Source organism: Bombyx mori, chromosome 3 (assembly GCF_030269925.1).
Source record: "Bombyx mori chromosome 3, ASM3026992v2".
NCBI lineage: Eukaryota > Metazoa > Arthropoda > Insecta > Lepidoptera > Bombycidae > Bombyx > Bombyx mori.
In genome coordinates this window covers 13,617,334-13,632,016 of record NC_085109.1, presented here as the reverse complement: position 1 = coordinate 13,632,016, position 14,683 = coordinate 13,617,334, and the positions used below count along the sequence as shown (strand labels likewise).

At 53.7% G+C, this 14,683-nt stretch overlaps 1 protein-coding gene across 1 annotated transcript in view; it reads right to left on the bottom strand.

The window, feature by feature from the left end:
• The window catches only part of LOC101745659 (potassium voltage-gated channel protein Shaw), a 226,160-nt gene that overhangs the window by 119,693 nt on the left and 91,784 nt on the right, over positions 1-14,683 (bottom strand). Inside the window, exon 4 of the mRNA XM_012688852.4 lies at positions 11,364-11,543. Within this exon, the coding sequence (XP_012544306.2) occupies positions 11,364-11,543 (180 nt within the window). The remainder of the gene's footprint in view (positions 1-11,363; positions 11,544-14,683) is intronic.

Below are 14,683 nucleotides of genomic sequence, written 5' to 3'. Positions count from 1 at the left end.
CGGTCCGCCCGGTTCTCGCGGACTGGGTGGGCCGCGACCGCGGATGCCTCACCTTCCGGCTGACACAGATGTTGACCGGCCATGGGTGTTTTGGCCGGTACCTCTTTAAGATAGCCGGAAGGGAACCGACGGCGCAGTGCCACCACTGCGCGGACCGCGACGAGGAAGACACAGCGGAACACACGCTGGCGCGTTGCTCTGGATTCGACGAGCAACGCGCCGCCCTCGTCGCGGTCATTGGAGAGGACCTCTCGCTGCCGCGCGTCGTGGCTACGATGCTCGGCAGCGACGCGTCCTGGAAGGCGATGCTCGACTTCTGCGAGTCCACCATATCGCAGAAGGAGGCGGCGGAGCGAGAGAGGGAGAGCTCTTCCCTTTCCGCACCGATCCGTCGCCGTCGAGCCGGGGGCCGGAGGCGGGAATACGCCCGTACGTCCCGGCCCCTGTAGGTGGCGGCCTCCCCCCGGTGAAGGTCAAGGGGCGACCTGAGGGGGTGAGGCCGCGCGGCGCGCTACCAGCACTCTAGCGCGCTGCCGTGGAGTGAATAGAGCGACCGGTCGACGGTGTATCGCGTCCCGACCCGGCAGGCTGGTTCTGGTCCAGCGGGGTATTCCGGGACACCAGCGGCACCGTCTGGGCGGCCCGACGGGCTGCCGTACCGAGACGGCCGACGTTTCAGAGCCTTCGATTCGCCTCGAAGGCTCCGTCGGCTGGGCGTCCTTGGGGTGAGCCGCGCCGTCTGGTTGTAGTGTTGACCGCGGTAGCCCCCCTACCTCATCCGGGTTCTGACCTCGGAGGGGATCGGACGTCGGGTGTAAGAGTGCAGGGGAGTCGTTTAGTGGGTGGGCTCTAAAATCCTTGGGCCCGCAGTCTGCTCACAACACCATGCAGATCGTTGAGTCTCACATACCCCGCGCGCCCCATTTGCGCGGGGACCTCGTAGGAGGTTCGGCCCTCTACCCGAAAAAAAAAAAAAAAAAAAAAAAAAAAAAAAAAAAAAAAAAAAAAAAAAAAAAAAAAAAAAAAAGGGTGTAAATGATTCCCGAGGGACCTGGGCGGGCCCCCCGGCGCGCACTCTGCGTGGCCGGGGGCTCCGTCTGTGGGGGAGTTTTGCTGGACTTCCACCGGGCGCGTCCGTAGGTGGCGGATAACGGGATCCTCTGGAAACAGTCCCACTCCCAGGGGTATCGTCCGATATTTTTCGTTGCAAGGATTCTTATGTGTTAGGGAGGTAGGTTAGCTGTAGGTGTAGGATAGCCTAGTTAGGCTTTGCAACGAAAGAGATCGGATGACGCGGACCAAAACCAGCAGGGGGAGTTGCGGGCTCTCCACGCCCTTCACTCGCCGAAGGGTGTTCCTCCTGGAGACGCTCGGGCTCCCTCTCTCTTCCCCCTTCTTCCCCCTTTTTGTTTTTCGGGTGACGTCCGACCCGTTTCGGACGTAACCCATGGGTGGTGGTGGGCCACTTTTGGCCTGCCCTTCGATGGAGAAGTGAGCCGGCGTTGCTTACGCATCTTCCGGCCGCTGGTCGCCATGTCCCCGGCTTCGGCTACAGGGGCACGCCCTCCAGAGGGGGGTACCGGTATACCGGCGTGGCTTCGTCGTTGCTGCTCTTTTGAGCGTCGGGCGGTGGTCTGCCGTGTTGCTCGTTGCACTCGGCGGGCCGCCGGCCAACCCGTAATCCTCACCGCGTGGGGGACGGGGGCCGCTGCCGCGAGGCACGGGGCCGCGAGGACGTAAACCTCTTTAAAAAATGCCCCAATCCTAAGCTCTGGTGCCCGGCGATGGGATGAATGGCTGGAGGGAGTCCAGTCCCAAGGGTACCAACCAGACCCCAGGGGACCGACCCCTGGTTAATCAAAAAGGAAACATGGATACAATGGCAACTGTTAAAAATGTACTACCCCAGGAGGGTACCTCCCGCTCCGCGGGGGGAGAATCCCTCCGTGCGGTCGAGCGATCGGCCGCACGCTGCCCCACCGTTTCTGGGGGGGGCAAACACTGCCACGAGGAAGGGGGCGACAGCACGGGTCGCGTAAGGGACAGAGTCCCCACCGTGCGCCTTGAGCGCTGCGAGAGCCTGATCTCGCTGTACTCGGCGCGGAGCTCCGCAAGGGGCGATGCGTCTAGTGGGCGGGAGACGCCAGCGCTGTTTGCCGATTGCGTTCGGCAGCGGACTCGGCGGAAGCGGAAGTCGGCTCGTCGGCCGGCGTCCTCCGCTCCGTCCGACTCCTCGGAGGGTGAGCCCGCCAGCGCCAAATATATGGCGATGGCGGAAGGGCCGGCGGCTGCTGCGGCGCCGCCTGCCACCAATTGTGACATTTCTTCCCGCGGACTGGACGCTGCCTCCTCGGCGCAGTCTAGGGCCGCCTGCCGCAAGGCAAAGAACGGGACAGAGGTAGGAGAGGTCGAGCGTCTGGAGCGTTCCCTGACGGAGGTGGGTCCCTATGACCCCCTCCGTAGATTGAACATTATCCAGAAACTTGTGTCTGCGGTGGCGACGAAGTCGAGCGCGGGCTTAAAGGGTGATTACCTACGGGCCCTCAAATCCTCAGCCGCCTCGATGGAGGAGATATTGGTGGAGGTGGTGGAGCGCACGACTGATAAGGAGAACGCGGACCTGCGGCGAGAGCTGGACCTGATGCACGCCCGCTTTGCGCAGGTTAGCGAAGAGAACGGCCACCTGCGAGCTGAAAACGGCCAAATCAAGGTCGATATGGCAGAGCTGCGCACGGTGGTCAACGACCTGCTAGAGAAGCAGCGCAGCTCGGCCCCCGTTCCCCCTCCGCCCGAAGTGGAAGATGAAAGCGAGGCCGAAGAGCTGAGGCGGCAACTCTTAATCTCGGAGGCACGCAGCTCCAAGGTGGAGCGTGCGAGACCGCCCCTCGCTCACGAGGCGAAAGGCGCTGCCCCCACACCGGCACCCCGAAAGAAAATGGCCGCAAAAACATATGGCGGTCCCAAAAAGGATGCGACACCAGCGGCACGTTCGGCCGCTTCAGCTGCTGCTCCGGCCAAACCCGGATCATCGGCAAAGGATACGGGGGCACCAAAACCCGCCCCCTCAAGGGCACCTATCACCGGCCAGCCCAAGACCCAGAAGGCCGCTCCTGCCCCGTCCCAGCCTGCGAAGGTGGGGCCCGGCAGGAGCCGGAATAAAAAGAAGGGGGGCGTCAACGCCGCCAAACCGGCACCGACTCCCCAGCCCCGCCCTCTGCCCCCGGCCCCAGCAAATATGGATGAGGCCTGGACGACGGTAGTGCGGCGTGGGCCTAAGAAAGTAGCGGCGCCTCCTGCGCCGCGTCCCAAGCCCGCCCCTGCGGCCACCGCTCCCCGCCAAGAGGGTCGAGCGGAGCCGAGGGGCCGAAATGGACGAAGGAGGCCGCGCGCCCCGCGGTCGGCTGCAGTGCTAGTGGAGCTGCTGCCGGCCGGCAAAGAAAAGGGCATCACCTACCACGAGGTGATGACCCAGGCGCGCGGCGGCGTGAATGTGGACGCCCTCGGCGTGGAGGGGGGCATCAAGGTCCGGCAGACGGCCAACGGGGCCCGTCTCATAGAGTGCCCCGGCCCGAACACCAACGCCGCGGCCGAAAAATTGGCGGCCCGGCTGAGGGAGATTCTGCCGGACCCCGAGGTGGTGCGCATCGCGCGGCCCGTGAAGATGGGAGAAGTCAAAATCACGGGCCTCGACGAGTGCGCAACTAAGGAGGAGGTCGCCGCGGCCATCGCGTCGCAGGGCAACTGCGCCCTCGCCGACGTCAAAGTCGGAGAGCTCCGGGTGACATATTCCGGAACCCGGACGGCGTGGGCGCGTTGCCCGATTGCAACGGCGACCCTCCTGGCCACCCCTCCACAGGGGCGGCCTTCCGACAGCCCAGGAAGGCTGCGCGTGGGCTGGGTAGTGGCTCACGTGCAGCTGCAGGATGCCAGGCCGTGGCGCTGTCTTCGGTGCTTCGGCACCGGCCACGGTCTCGCCAAGTGCCCCTCGACCGTGGACCGCAGCGGCTTGTGTTTCCGCTGCGGCCAACCGGGGCACAAGGCAGCCTCCTGCACCACAGCCGCGCCGCACTGCGTCTTGTGCGACGCGGCCAAAAGGAAGGCCGACCACCGGGCCGGGGGCCCGGCGTGTAAATCCGCCCCCTCCTCTACAAAAACGAGGAGGGGCGGAAAGAAAAAGAAGCCGGCTGCAAAAAGGGCAGCCGGTGAGTCAGCTCCCGCCGCGGCACCAGTGCAGCCGCAAGGCGGGACAGACGAGGGAGCGATGGATGTAGCCCCGTAATGGGTTGCGTCCATCGCTTCCTCCAAAGTAATTTGAACCACTCCGCCAGGGCACAGGATCTCCTCGTCCACACCATGGCGGAGTGGTCAATCGACGTCGCTGTCGCCGCGGAGCCGTACTTCGTCCCCACCGACCAGGACTGCTGGATGGGGGACGTCGACGGCTCCGTGGCCATTGTGTTGAGACAGTCCGCGGCGTTACCCCCCTTGGAAATGGTGGCCAGGGGACCCGGGTACGTCGCGGCTAGGATCGACGGGACCGTCGTGATCGGGGCGTACTTCTCTCCGAACAGGAGCCTCGCCGAGTTCGAGCGGTTTCTGGGCGGGCTCGAGGCGCTTTTACACCGCCTCGGGTCCCGCCCTGTCATCGTCGCGGGGGACGTCAATGCCAAGTGCACGGCTTGGGGTTCCCCCCGCACGGATGCGAGAGGCGAGGCCCTTTCGGAGTGGGCGATCGCGACCGGCCTCTGTCTCCTAAACAGAGGCACGGTCGCGACTTGCGTGCGGTGGAACGGGCAATCTCACGTGGACGTGACGTTCGCGTCCCCGTCCGCCGTGCGCCGCACCCGCGGCTGGCGCGTACTCGAGGGGGCGGAGACGCTCTCGGACCACAGATACGTCCGATTCGAGCTCTCCGCCTCCTCCTTGTCGTCGTCGTCAGCCGCGGGCGCCCGCGGTGAGGAGGAGCTCCCGCAAGGTGCGCCCCGTTCGTTCCCCAGGTGGGCCTTGAAACGAATGAACAAGGAGTTGCTGATGGAGGCGGCCGCTGTTGCTGCGTGGGCGCCAAAACCCGCGCGGCTCGCGGACGTGGATGCGGAGGTCGACTGGTTCCGGGGCACCATGGCAAACATTTGTGATGCCGCCATGCCCCGGGTCGGCCCCCGAGCACCACGTGGGGGTGCGTTCTGGTGGTCGCCCGAGATCGCGAGACTCCGTGAGGAGTGCGTGAGGGCGCGCCGCCGGAGCGCACGCCACTGCCGCCGCCGTCGTCGCGACGCTACGTTCGCGGAGACGGCGGCCCGGCTGCACGCTGACTGTCGTCAAAAGCAGACGGCGCTGCAGCTGGCCATCGGCGAGGCCAAGAAGCAGAGCATGAAGACTCTCCTGGAGTCGCTCGACGAAGATCCCTGGGGGCGCCCATACAAGATGGTTCGCAGGAAACTGCAACCGTGGGCGCTCCCGGTGACCGAGCGGCTCCAGACTCGGCAGCTGCGGGAAATTGTTGCGGCACTCTTCCCGCCGGCAGCGGGGGGGGACTTTGAGCCTCCCCAGATGGACGCCACGTGGGGCACGCCTCCGCGTCGCCCCAGCGTTCCCGCTGCCGAGGAGCCCCCTCCCCCTATCACGGGGGCGGAGATCCATGCGGCCGTGTCCAGAATGAGAGCGAAGGACGCGGCCCCCGGCCATGACGGCGTTCACGGCCGGGTCTGGAGCTTGGCCTTCGAGGCCCTAGGGGACCGGCTCGGGGGGCTTTTCGAAGCGTGCCTGGAGTCGGGACGGTTCCCGTCGAAATGGAAGACGGGCAGACTGGTCCTTCTGCGGAAGGACGGGCGCCCTGCGGACTCACCCGCGGGCTATCGCCCCATCGTGTTGCTGGACGAAGCGGGCAAGATGCTCGAGAGAATCGTCGCGGCCCGCATCGTCCGGCACCTGACCGAGACGGGTCCCGATCTTTCGGCGGAGCAATACGGCTTCAGAGAGGGCCGCTCGACTATCGACGCAATTCTGCGCGTGCGGGCCCTCTCCGATGAAGCCGTATCCCGGGGCGGGGTGGCGATGGCGTTATCCTTAGATGTAAGGAACGCCTTCAACACCCTGCCCTGGTCGGTGATCGCGGGGGCGCTGGAGTATCACGGCGTCCCCGCATACCTCCGCCGACTGATCGGCTCTTACCTCGAGGGCAGGTCGATCCAGTGCATCGGACACGGTGGGGCGATGTACCGCTTCCCCGTCGAGCGCGGTGTTCCGCAGGGGTCCGTCCTGGGCCCCCTGCTGTGGAACATCAGCTACGACTGGGTCCTGCGGGGCGTCATTCGGGGACCCCTCCCCGGGCTCAGCGTAATTTGTTACGCTGACGACACGTTGGTCGTAGCTCCGGGGAGGGGGACTACCGGGAGTCTGCCCGTCTGGCGTGCGCAGGCGTGGCACACGTCGTCACCAGGATCCGACGGTTGGGGCTCGAGGTGGCGCTCGACAAAACCCAGGCCCTGCTCTTTCACGGGCCGGGACGAGCGCCGCCTGTGGGTGCCCACCTCGTGATCGGAGGCGTCCGCGTCGGGGTCGGGGTGACCGGTCTTCGGTACCTCGGCCTCGAACTGGACGGTCGGTGGAACTTCCGCGCTCACTTTGAGAAGTTGGGCCCTCGGCTGATGGCAACGGCCGGCTCTTTGAGCCGGCTCCTTCCAAACGTCGGGGGTCCCGATCAGGTGGCGCGCCGCCTCTACATGGGGGTGGTGCGGTCGATGGCACTATACGGCGCGCCCGTATGGTGCCACGCCCTGACCCGCCAGAACGTCGCGGCGCTGCGACGTCCGCAGCGCGCGATCGCGGTCAGGGCGATCCGAGGATACCGCACCGTCTCCTTCGAGGCGGCGTGCTTGCTCGCCGGGGCGCCACCCTGGGACCTGGAGGCGGAGGCGCTCGCTGCCGATTACCGGTGGCGTAGCGACCTCCGCTCTAGGGGGGAAAGGCGCCCCGGCGAAGGAGTAGTTCGAGCGCGGAGGCTCCAATCTCGGCGGTCCGTGCTGGAGGCGTGGTCTCGCCGCTTGGCGGACCCGTCGGCCGGCCTCCGTACCGTCGAGGCGGTCCGTCCGGTCCTCGCGGACTGGGTGGGCCGCGACCGCGGATGCCTCACCTTCCGGCTGACGCAGATGTTGACCGGCCATGGGTGTTTTGGCCGGTACCTCTTTAAGATAGCCGGAAGGGAACCGACGGCGCAGTGCCACCACTGCGCGGACCGCGACGAGGAAGACACAGCGGAACACACGCTGGCGCGTTGCTCTGGATTCGACGAGCAACGCGCCGCCCTCGTCGCGGTCATTGGAGAGGACCTCTCGCTGCCGCGCGTCGTGGCTACGATGCTCGGCAGCGACGCGTCCTGGAAGGCGATGCTCGACTTCTGCGAGTCCACCATATCGCAGAAGGAGGCGGCGGAGCGAGAGAGGGAGAGCTCTTCCCTTTCCGCACCGATCCGTCGCCGTCGAGCCGGGGGCCGGAGGCGGGAATACGCCCGTACGTCCCGGCCCCTGTAGGTGGCGGCCTCCCCCCGGTGAAGGTCAAGGGGCGACCTGAGGGGGTGAGGCCGCGCGGCGCGCTACCAGCACTCTAGCGCGCTGCCGTGGAGTGAATAGAGCGACCGGTCGACGGTGTATCGCGTCCCGACCCGGCAGGCTGGTTCTGGTCCAGCGGGGTATTCCGGGACACCAGCGGCACCGTCTGGGCGGCCCGACGGGCTGCCGTACCGAGACGGCCGACGTTTCAGAGCCTTCGATTCGCCTCGAAGGCTCCGTCGGCTGGGCGTCCTTGGGGTGAGCCGCGCCGTCTGGTTGTAGTGTTGACCGCGGTAGCCCCCCTACCTCATCCGGGTTCTGACCTCGGAGGGGATCGGACGTCGGGTGTAAGAGTGCAGGGGAGTCGTTTAGTGGGTGGGCTCTAAAATCCTTGGGCCCGCAGTCTGCTCACAACACCATGCAGATCGTTGAGTCTCACATACCCCGCGCGCCCCATTTGCGCGGGGACCTCGTAGGAGGTTCGGCCCTCTACCCGAAAAAAAAAAAAAAAAAAGGGTGTAAATGATTAACGATTTTTTATGAGATTATTACTAACGTTGACAAAAATAGAATGCAATGCAGAATCTCAAAGTTGTAAACGTAGAATTAATGACTTGAACGGTGCAAACCTTAAACGCTTCACTTTCCCCCCTTTGCCTTTTCATGAGTTCTGTCTCATGCGAGGTTTGGATGCTGGTTGTTGAGCGACAGGAGGTTTTAGTCGGTTCAACTCCGACATGCCCCGCCCTCCATCCCCAGTGGAGGCCGGAAGTCCGGTGATTTCGTCCAGACAAAAAAAAAAACCTTTAAACGAGCGATTCTTGTATATTAATAAATAATAATATGTATATAATCTGAATCTCGAAAACGGCTCCAAGGGGATTTCGGGGGCGATAAATCGATGTAGCTACGATTTATTTTCAGAAAATCTTGTTTTATTCGTGTTTTCAATAACCAACTCTCCCCAACATCTGATTCTATTGGCGAATAATAATACTATTTTTCTTAATTAAGGGCAACTAACCGCTTTAAAGACATAACAAGATGGCGTTATAAAAAAAAAACGAGCAAAGCTCGGTCATCATCTAGTAATGTTAATATTAGTTACAAAATTTCAGAGACAATTAAGCATTTAATGGACAACCAAATTGGACTACAAGAAGACTCAGAAGAAGAGTGCTTCAAGATCTACTAGATCTACTGTAGATTAATTGATATGGACATGTCAACAGACATTGTGTATGCACCGCCTAAGAAATTGTTTTTCTCAAAACTACGGTTGAATGTCTGACGACAGCTTACTGTAAGAGAGAGAGAAAGAGAGAATATACTTTTCGCAAAACAAATAAAAGCTACTAGTGCTATCTGAATCTAGGATTTGCAACACCTCACGCTATAGACTTGAGATGTTGCTTATGTATATTCCACCGCTAAACTGGGAATACATATCAATTATACGTTAAGTAGACGGGTGGACAAAATTTTTACTGGTGGTAGGACGACTTGTGAGTCCGCACGGGTAGGTACCACCACCCTGCCTATTTCTGCCGTGAAGCAGTAATGCGATTCGGTTTAAAGGGCGGGGCAGCCGTTGTAACTTTATTGAGATCTTAAAACTTATATCTCAAGGTGGGTGGCGCATTTACGTTGTAGATGTCGTGTCGAGTCGAGTTCGTCCAACCATCTAAGCAATAAATAAACAAAAAACTTTTGTGTTTTACATTACGTATTTTCAGAAAGCGCACACTTTTTTGGGCATAATCTGTAAGACGTTCTATGATGTAGTGATTCAAATTCTCATCTCGGATCCTCCCGATCCACTAACGGTGCTTTTAGGTACTTCAAGCACCGGTCACCGTTCTCGTCGAACCCGTCACTTGCGACGAAGGGCTCGACGAGTAAATTAACTCTCAGACACAGCCCACTGAGTTTCTCGCCGGATCTTCTCAGTGGGTCGCGTTTCCAATCCGGTGGTAGATTCTGCGAAGCACGGCTCTTGCTAGGGTTCGTGTTAGCAACGTCATCAGGTTTGAGCCCCGTGAGCTCACCTACTAAAGTTAGGGTTACGCTGACATAGCCCCTAGGGCTATCAGCTTAGGTAGGAAAAAAAAAAAAAGATTCAAATTCTATCGCAGGCACCTTTTTATAAAAACTATATACCAGCTGCGTTTTATTTAAAAGGTAATTAAGCACATACTGTACGGTAAAGGATTTGACAGTCCTCAATCTCAAGTGTCAAGTTTTTTTGGAATCGGCAATCACAATAAAGAATGCGTTGTATCGGTTATGGTATGGTATATGTGGCGGGTAGCCATCATACAATGCAAGATATTTGACAGATGCCTGAATCTCGCTTACGACATTTTCAAGATAAGCTTGCATATATACAAGTTCCAAGCAACAACATTCGGACCGTCGATCTACCGAGCAAATATCACCCGCTCGGTGGAAGATCTTCCCTTTGTCGTTAAGCATCTCCAAATATATGCATTAATTTCTCTTTATAGTCTGCACGAACAGTATACTGTTTTATGTGAGCCAATTCATTTCCACAAAACTAAATAACAAATTAAATATACACGTCTTTCTAATGTCTGTCCTCTCTTAATTTCATAATTTTAATGATTCGCTGCAGAACCGTTATTCAATTAGCTCAGACGTCTCATATTTCACAATTAGGATTCAGCTTTCAGGTAAATTTGAATTATTATGAGATTCTGCAGGGTAGTTTTGCTGAAATGAATTTTGCGAAAGTTCGGTTCGTGCATTTTAATTTAATTGCTTTTAGTAATAAGTTTAGGTTTTCTTATTATTGTAAGTTTAGAATGCTCTAAGCAGCCGAGCTTACAGCATTTCTGGCTTTAAATAATTAGAAACGGCCCATTGAAAATAATCTTGAGACATGAGATCGAAATCCCGATCTCCCATCAATGGGACGGTTTAGCGGCTACTTCATTTTCCATTGCCCGAACTATTTCTCGACCTTAAGGCCTACTTAACAGGAATATGGTTATCCGCTTCCTATATTAGTAATTCTGGTGAAAACTACCGATTTTGAAATGTTTAAACTAGTGAAACGCAATATACGCCCAATATAAAAAAAAACCGCCCGTAATGTCGAAAATTCAGCTATTAAAACAGCACCACCTACTTTTGAACAAAAACTCATACATCATTAATCTTAGAAAGGAATCTACATTAAAATGCATATCTAAGTGATCGTTTACTATCTCGTAAACTATTCATTTTAAAATGAAACAGAAATTTCTTTATATTATAAGTCACTGTAATTACATTTAATACGGCCATTTCATTTTTCCACATTAATGAGATGCTTGATTATTATAAAATATGATTCGTTAAGATAATAAAAACGTATTCTCTGATATTTAGTAGAGAGCTTGTTTTTATTGTACATAAATACAGCGAATTAGAAAGAAAATTGATTCACAAATTCAGTCAATTTACTTAAAGAAAATTCTAAAAATAAATTGACTGAATTTGTGATGAATCGGAAATATTCTCACTATTTTGCTATCAAAACTTAAGTGTTTTCTCTACTTCACATATTCATTTAAGAGAAGATAATAGCTATAGAAACCCCTTTATGTTTTTTTCCATTTGTGCATAATTATAGATTCATTGGTGCCACATCTATAATTTTTAGTTACATTTAACCATTGGTGATAGAGTTACTAGTTATTGCAGTATACTACAAGTATTAAATTAAATGAAGCATATGTATAAGCAATTATAATTACCAGTGCCATGAATGATGCCAAATTGAGAGATCATGAATTTGTCATAAGTAATTACCTTTGCAGCTGGTGAACTTGAAGGTTCATCAAACAACGCCCAGACTTTTGGCTTAAGTCGTTGCCAGAATCCAAGTTCTCCAGAAAAGTAAGCCTCTTCGTAGCCAAAAAGCCTGGCGATTTCTTCTTCTGAAGGCTTCTCGCTGTCGATGTCCAGCTTGTCCAAAATGGCCAGGGTATTCTGCAGACAAGAGATACCTCTTAATTTTCAATTAAAAGACAATCCGGGTCACGTGCTCTTCTCCACCTTACAATTATAAGGCCTAACGTCAAAGCTTTGACAACGTTTGTCCTTCAAGTGGATCCTGTATCTTAAAACAAATCTTCAGTTCAAAATAAGTTCAGTACGAAGGCTGAACAAAAGGTTCCCCACAAGTTTTAACGAGCCAAAGCGGGAAATGTATATCGAGCTTTTCTACTTCGTCGCAAAAGTTACAGCATGAAGCGATTTGTGTTTTTTTGTTTGAATTTTTATTTACATTTGTTTTTCATTGTATTTAATTTTAATGAACAGAATTTTTTGTCGATTTAACATTCTCTGTCGAGAGTTTCTGTTCAGCTTGGAAAAAAATCAGACCTATTTACCCGAATAGATCTACTTAAGGGTTAGATAAGCTTTTGTTCTGTAATGTTCTTCCATATTCATTCAACTTGAAGTAGATTATTTTTGCTTAATATTATAGACGACCTATGTATATTAACAATCAAGCTGTACTATAAGTAACTCTTCAATAACAAAATTGATTAACTAATTACTGTTTTGGTATGATTGTTGGACACAATAAATTTTTGTTTTATTGCTATAGGTGGACAAGCTCACGTCCCACCTAATTTTAAATGGTTACCAGAGCCTATAGACATCAACAACCTAAACGCCGCCACCCTCCTTGAGACATGAGTTCTAAGTCTCAGATATAAGTTCAAACCGAAATGCGTTACTGCTTCACGACAGACCTTACCAGTGTGGGTTCGTAACCTTACCACCTACCAATAAGAAACATAGACGTTTATCTCCTGTTTGATACATAAATAAATTCTCAATTTGTAATTTCCTTTGTCTGGCCTACCCTTCACACTAGAACGCATGACTGCATGGCGGGGGTATAAGAAGGAGGGTGCTAATCACCCGTGAGGGTTTTCGACGTGCCTGTATTTTTACCACCCGGAATTTGGATCCTATGGATATAATAAAAGGATAACGGGATGCAATAACCGAAGCCAGGGCCTCACGTTTTGTATGTGCTATGATCATTATCCTTTAATCTAAAAAAAAAGGTTTCCGGGAAAAAACCATTTCGTTTTTCCACAATAAGCTTAATGAATATTCTGTCATTTCAAGTGATAATTATGATTGGTATCTCCGTTCCTAATCAACCGAGTTCTCAACGTAACTCAACTTGAAGTTGAAATTGTTAATAATTAATCGTAACGCCAGAGCTACAAATTTTCATAAGCTTTACATAATTCTTGTATCTGTTAACTTTGAGTATTCGAAATTTGTTTAGAACGCTACAAGAAATATTGTATTTTTTTGATTGCCCTTGTAGGCAGACGACCATACGGCTCATCTAATGGTGAGTGGTTACCGTTGCTCATGGACGTTAGTAATACCAGGGCAGAGCCAAGCCGCTGCCTACCGCTAAGTACTTTCCACAAACCTCATTTGAAGAAGGGCATGTCATAGCGCTCGGGAAACGTGGTAGAGGGGAGCTCATGTCAAAGCCATATATGGTACGTGGCAAAAAGTATGTCAGGAAACGCACTTTGGATGAACGCAGTGATTCTAGGTAGTATGGATCAGTCGCAGATGTCCACGGGGACCACGCACGTGGTGCGCCCCGATCATTCCCCAAGTGGGCACTGAAGTGCCTGAATAAGGAGCTCCTCATGGAAGCCTCTACGGTGGCGGTGTGGGCGCCCATGCGTCCACACCCAGTCGAGGTCGAGGGCGAGGCAGGGTGGTTCCGGGACACGATGCGTTGCATCTGTGATGTGTCGATGCCGGATGGTGGAGCTCCGTGTGGCCGTGCGCAAAATGTGCGCGAAGGACACTGCACCCGGCCCGGACGGCGTCCATGGCCGGGTTTGGCCTTGGCTCTTGGTGACCTAGGGAACCGACTCTTGAGGCTTTACAACTCCTGCCTTACTAAACTGAAAATTCCGCAAATCACTAGTCGATTAAGCAGTTGAATCTACAAAAGTATTTTAACAAGGAATTTTCCTTAAATACCTACCCAATGTACCCGTAAAATAAAACTTTCGTAAACAAAAACGTGCAGTGGACTTATTAAATATGTTTTGTTTGAACAAAAAAGTTGTTGACGAAAGTACTCGTGTTTCATTCCAACTTGTCTACTTCGTTCCCTCAGAAAGATACCTTAAAATCTTGACCACTTTTGGTTAACCTCCCGTATTTCTCTTTATGTACATTTATATTTAGCTATTTTATTTTAAGGGCTGGCTTTTCGAGTATATTAGCCAAAAAAACTCTGCCTTCTAAAAGCTTGATTATTTTAATGGATATCGTTACAAGACTGCCTCTAAGCACCAAGTTCTAATAAGGTTAATGTGATACTAATCTAGAATCCAGTCTACTAGATTTTTTTTGTGTTTGAGAAATCACTCGTGTCCCGGAGGCATTTTTAGTTTTACCAGGGCACGTGGGCGAGCAAAGGCTCAGCCAGGAGGGGTGCTAACAGCTACCCGAGCGTCTCCAAAGGAGACCTAACGACTCAAGAGTAGCTGTTTCGCGAATGAATCTACTACCGGATCGGAATCGTGACCCGCAGAGAAGATCCGGCGAGAAACTCATCGGGCTGACGAGTTCGACGAGTACGGTTTCCGGGGTCTCTAAGCCTGCTCCTAGTGCTAGAACTGAGGGCGTCTAATGCAAAGGTTATTAGATCTGATGGATCCGCAAGGACGTGAGTCTGCTATAATCCGGTCATGCACCGCTATCCCTAAATGTATGAAATCCATAGATTTCTTGAAACTACTCGCGTTCCACTGTTCCACGTTCTTCTGGAATAGAACCCAATTTTTTGTTGGGATTAGGATATCATATTAGCAATATTCGATAGCTTTAAATGAGATACAATGATATCAACATTCAACGTCCTTAAGTTTGGATTTTCTCTTAAGTTATTTATACACTTAGAATTGAAACACCAAATAAACACAACAAAAAGACATCAATAAGTAGAGTCAGCAACAAAAATATGACTATTGCTATACACGAAAGATTGAGAAGTAGTTATAATATATCTAACGAATAGGTATTGTACTGTCAGAATATTATCCACACACTATGCAAATTTATTT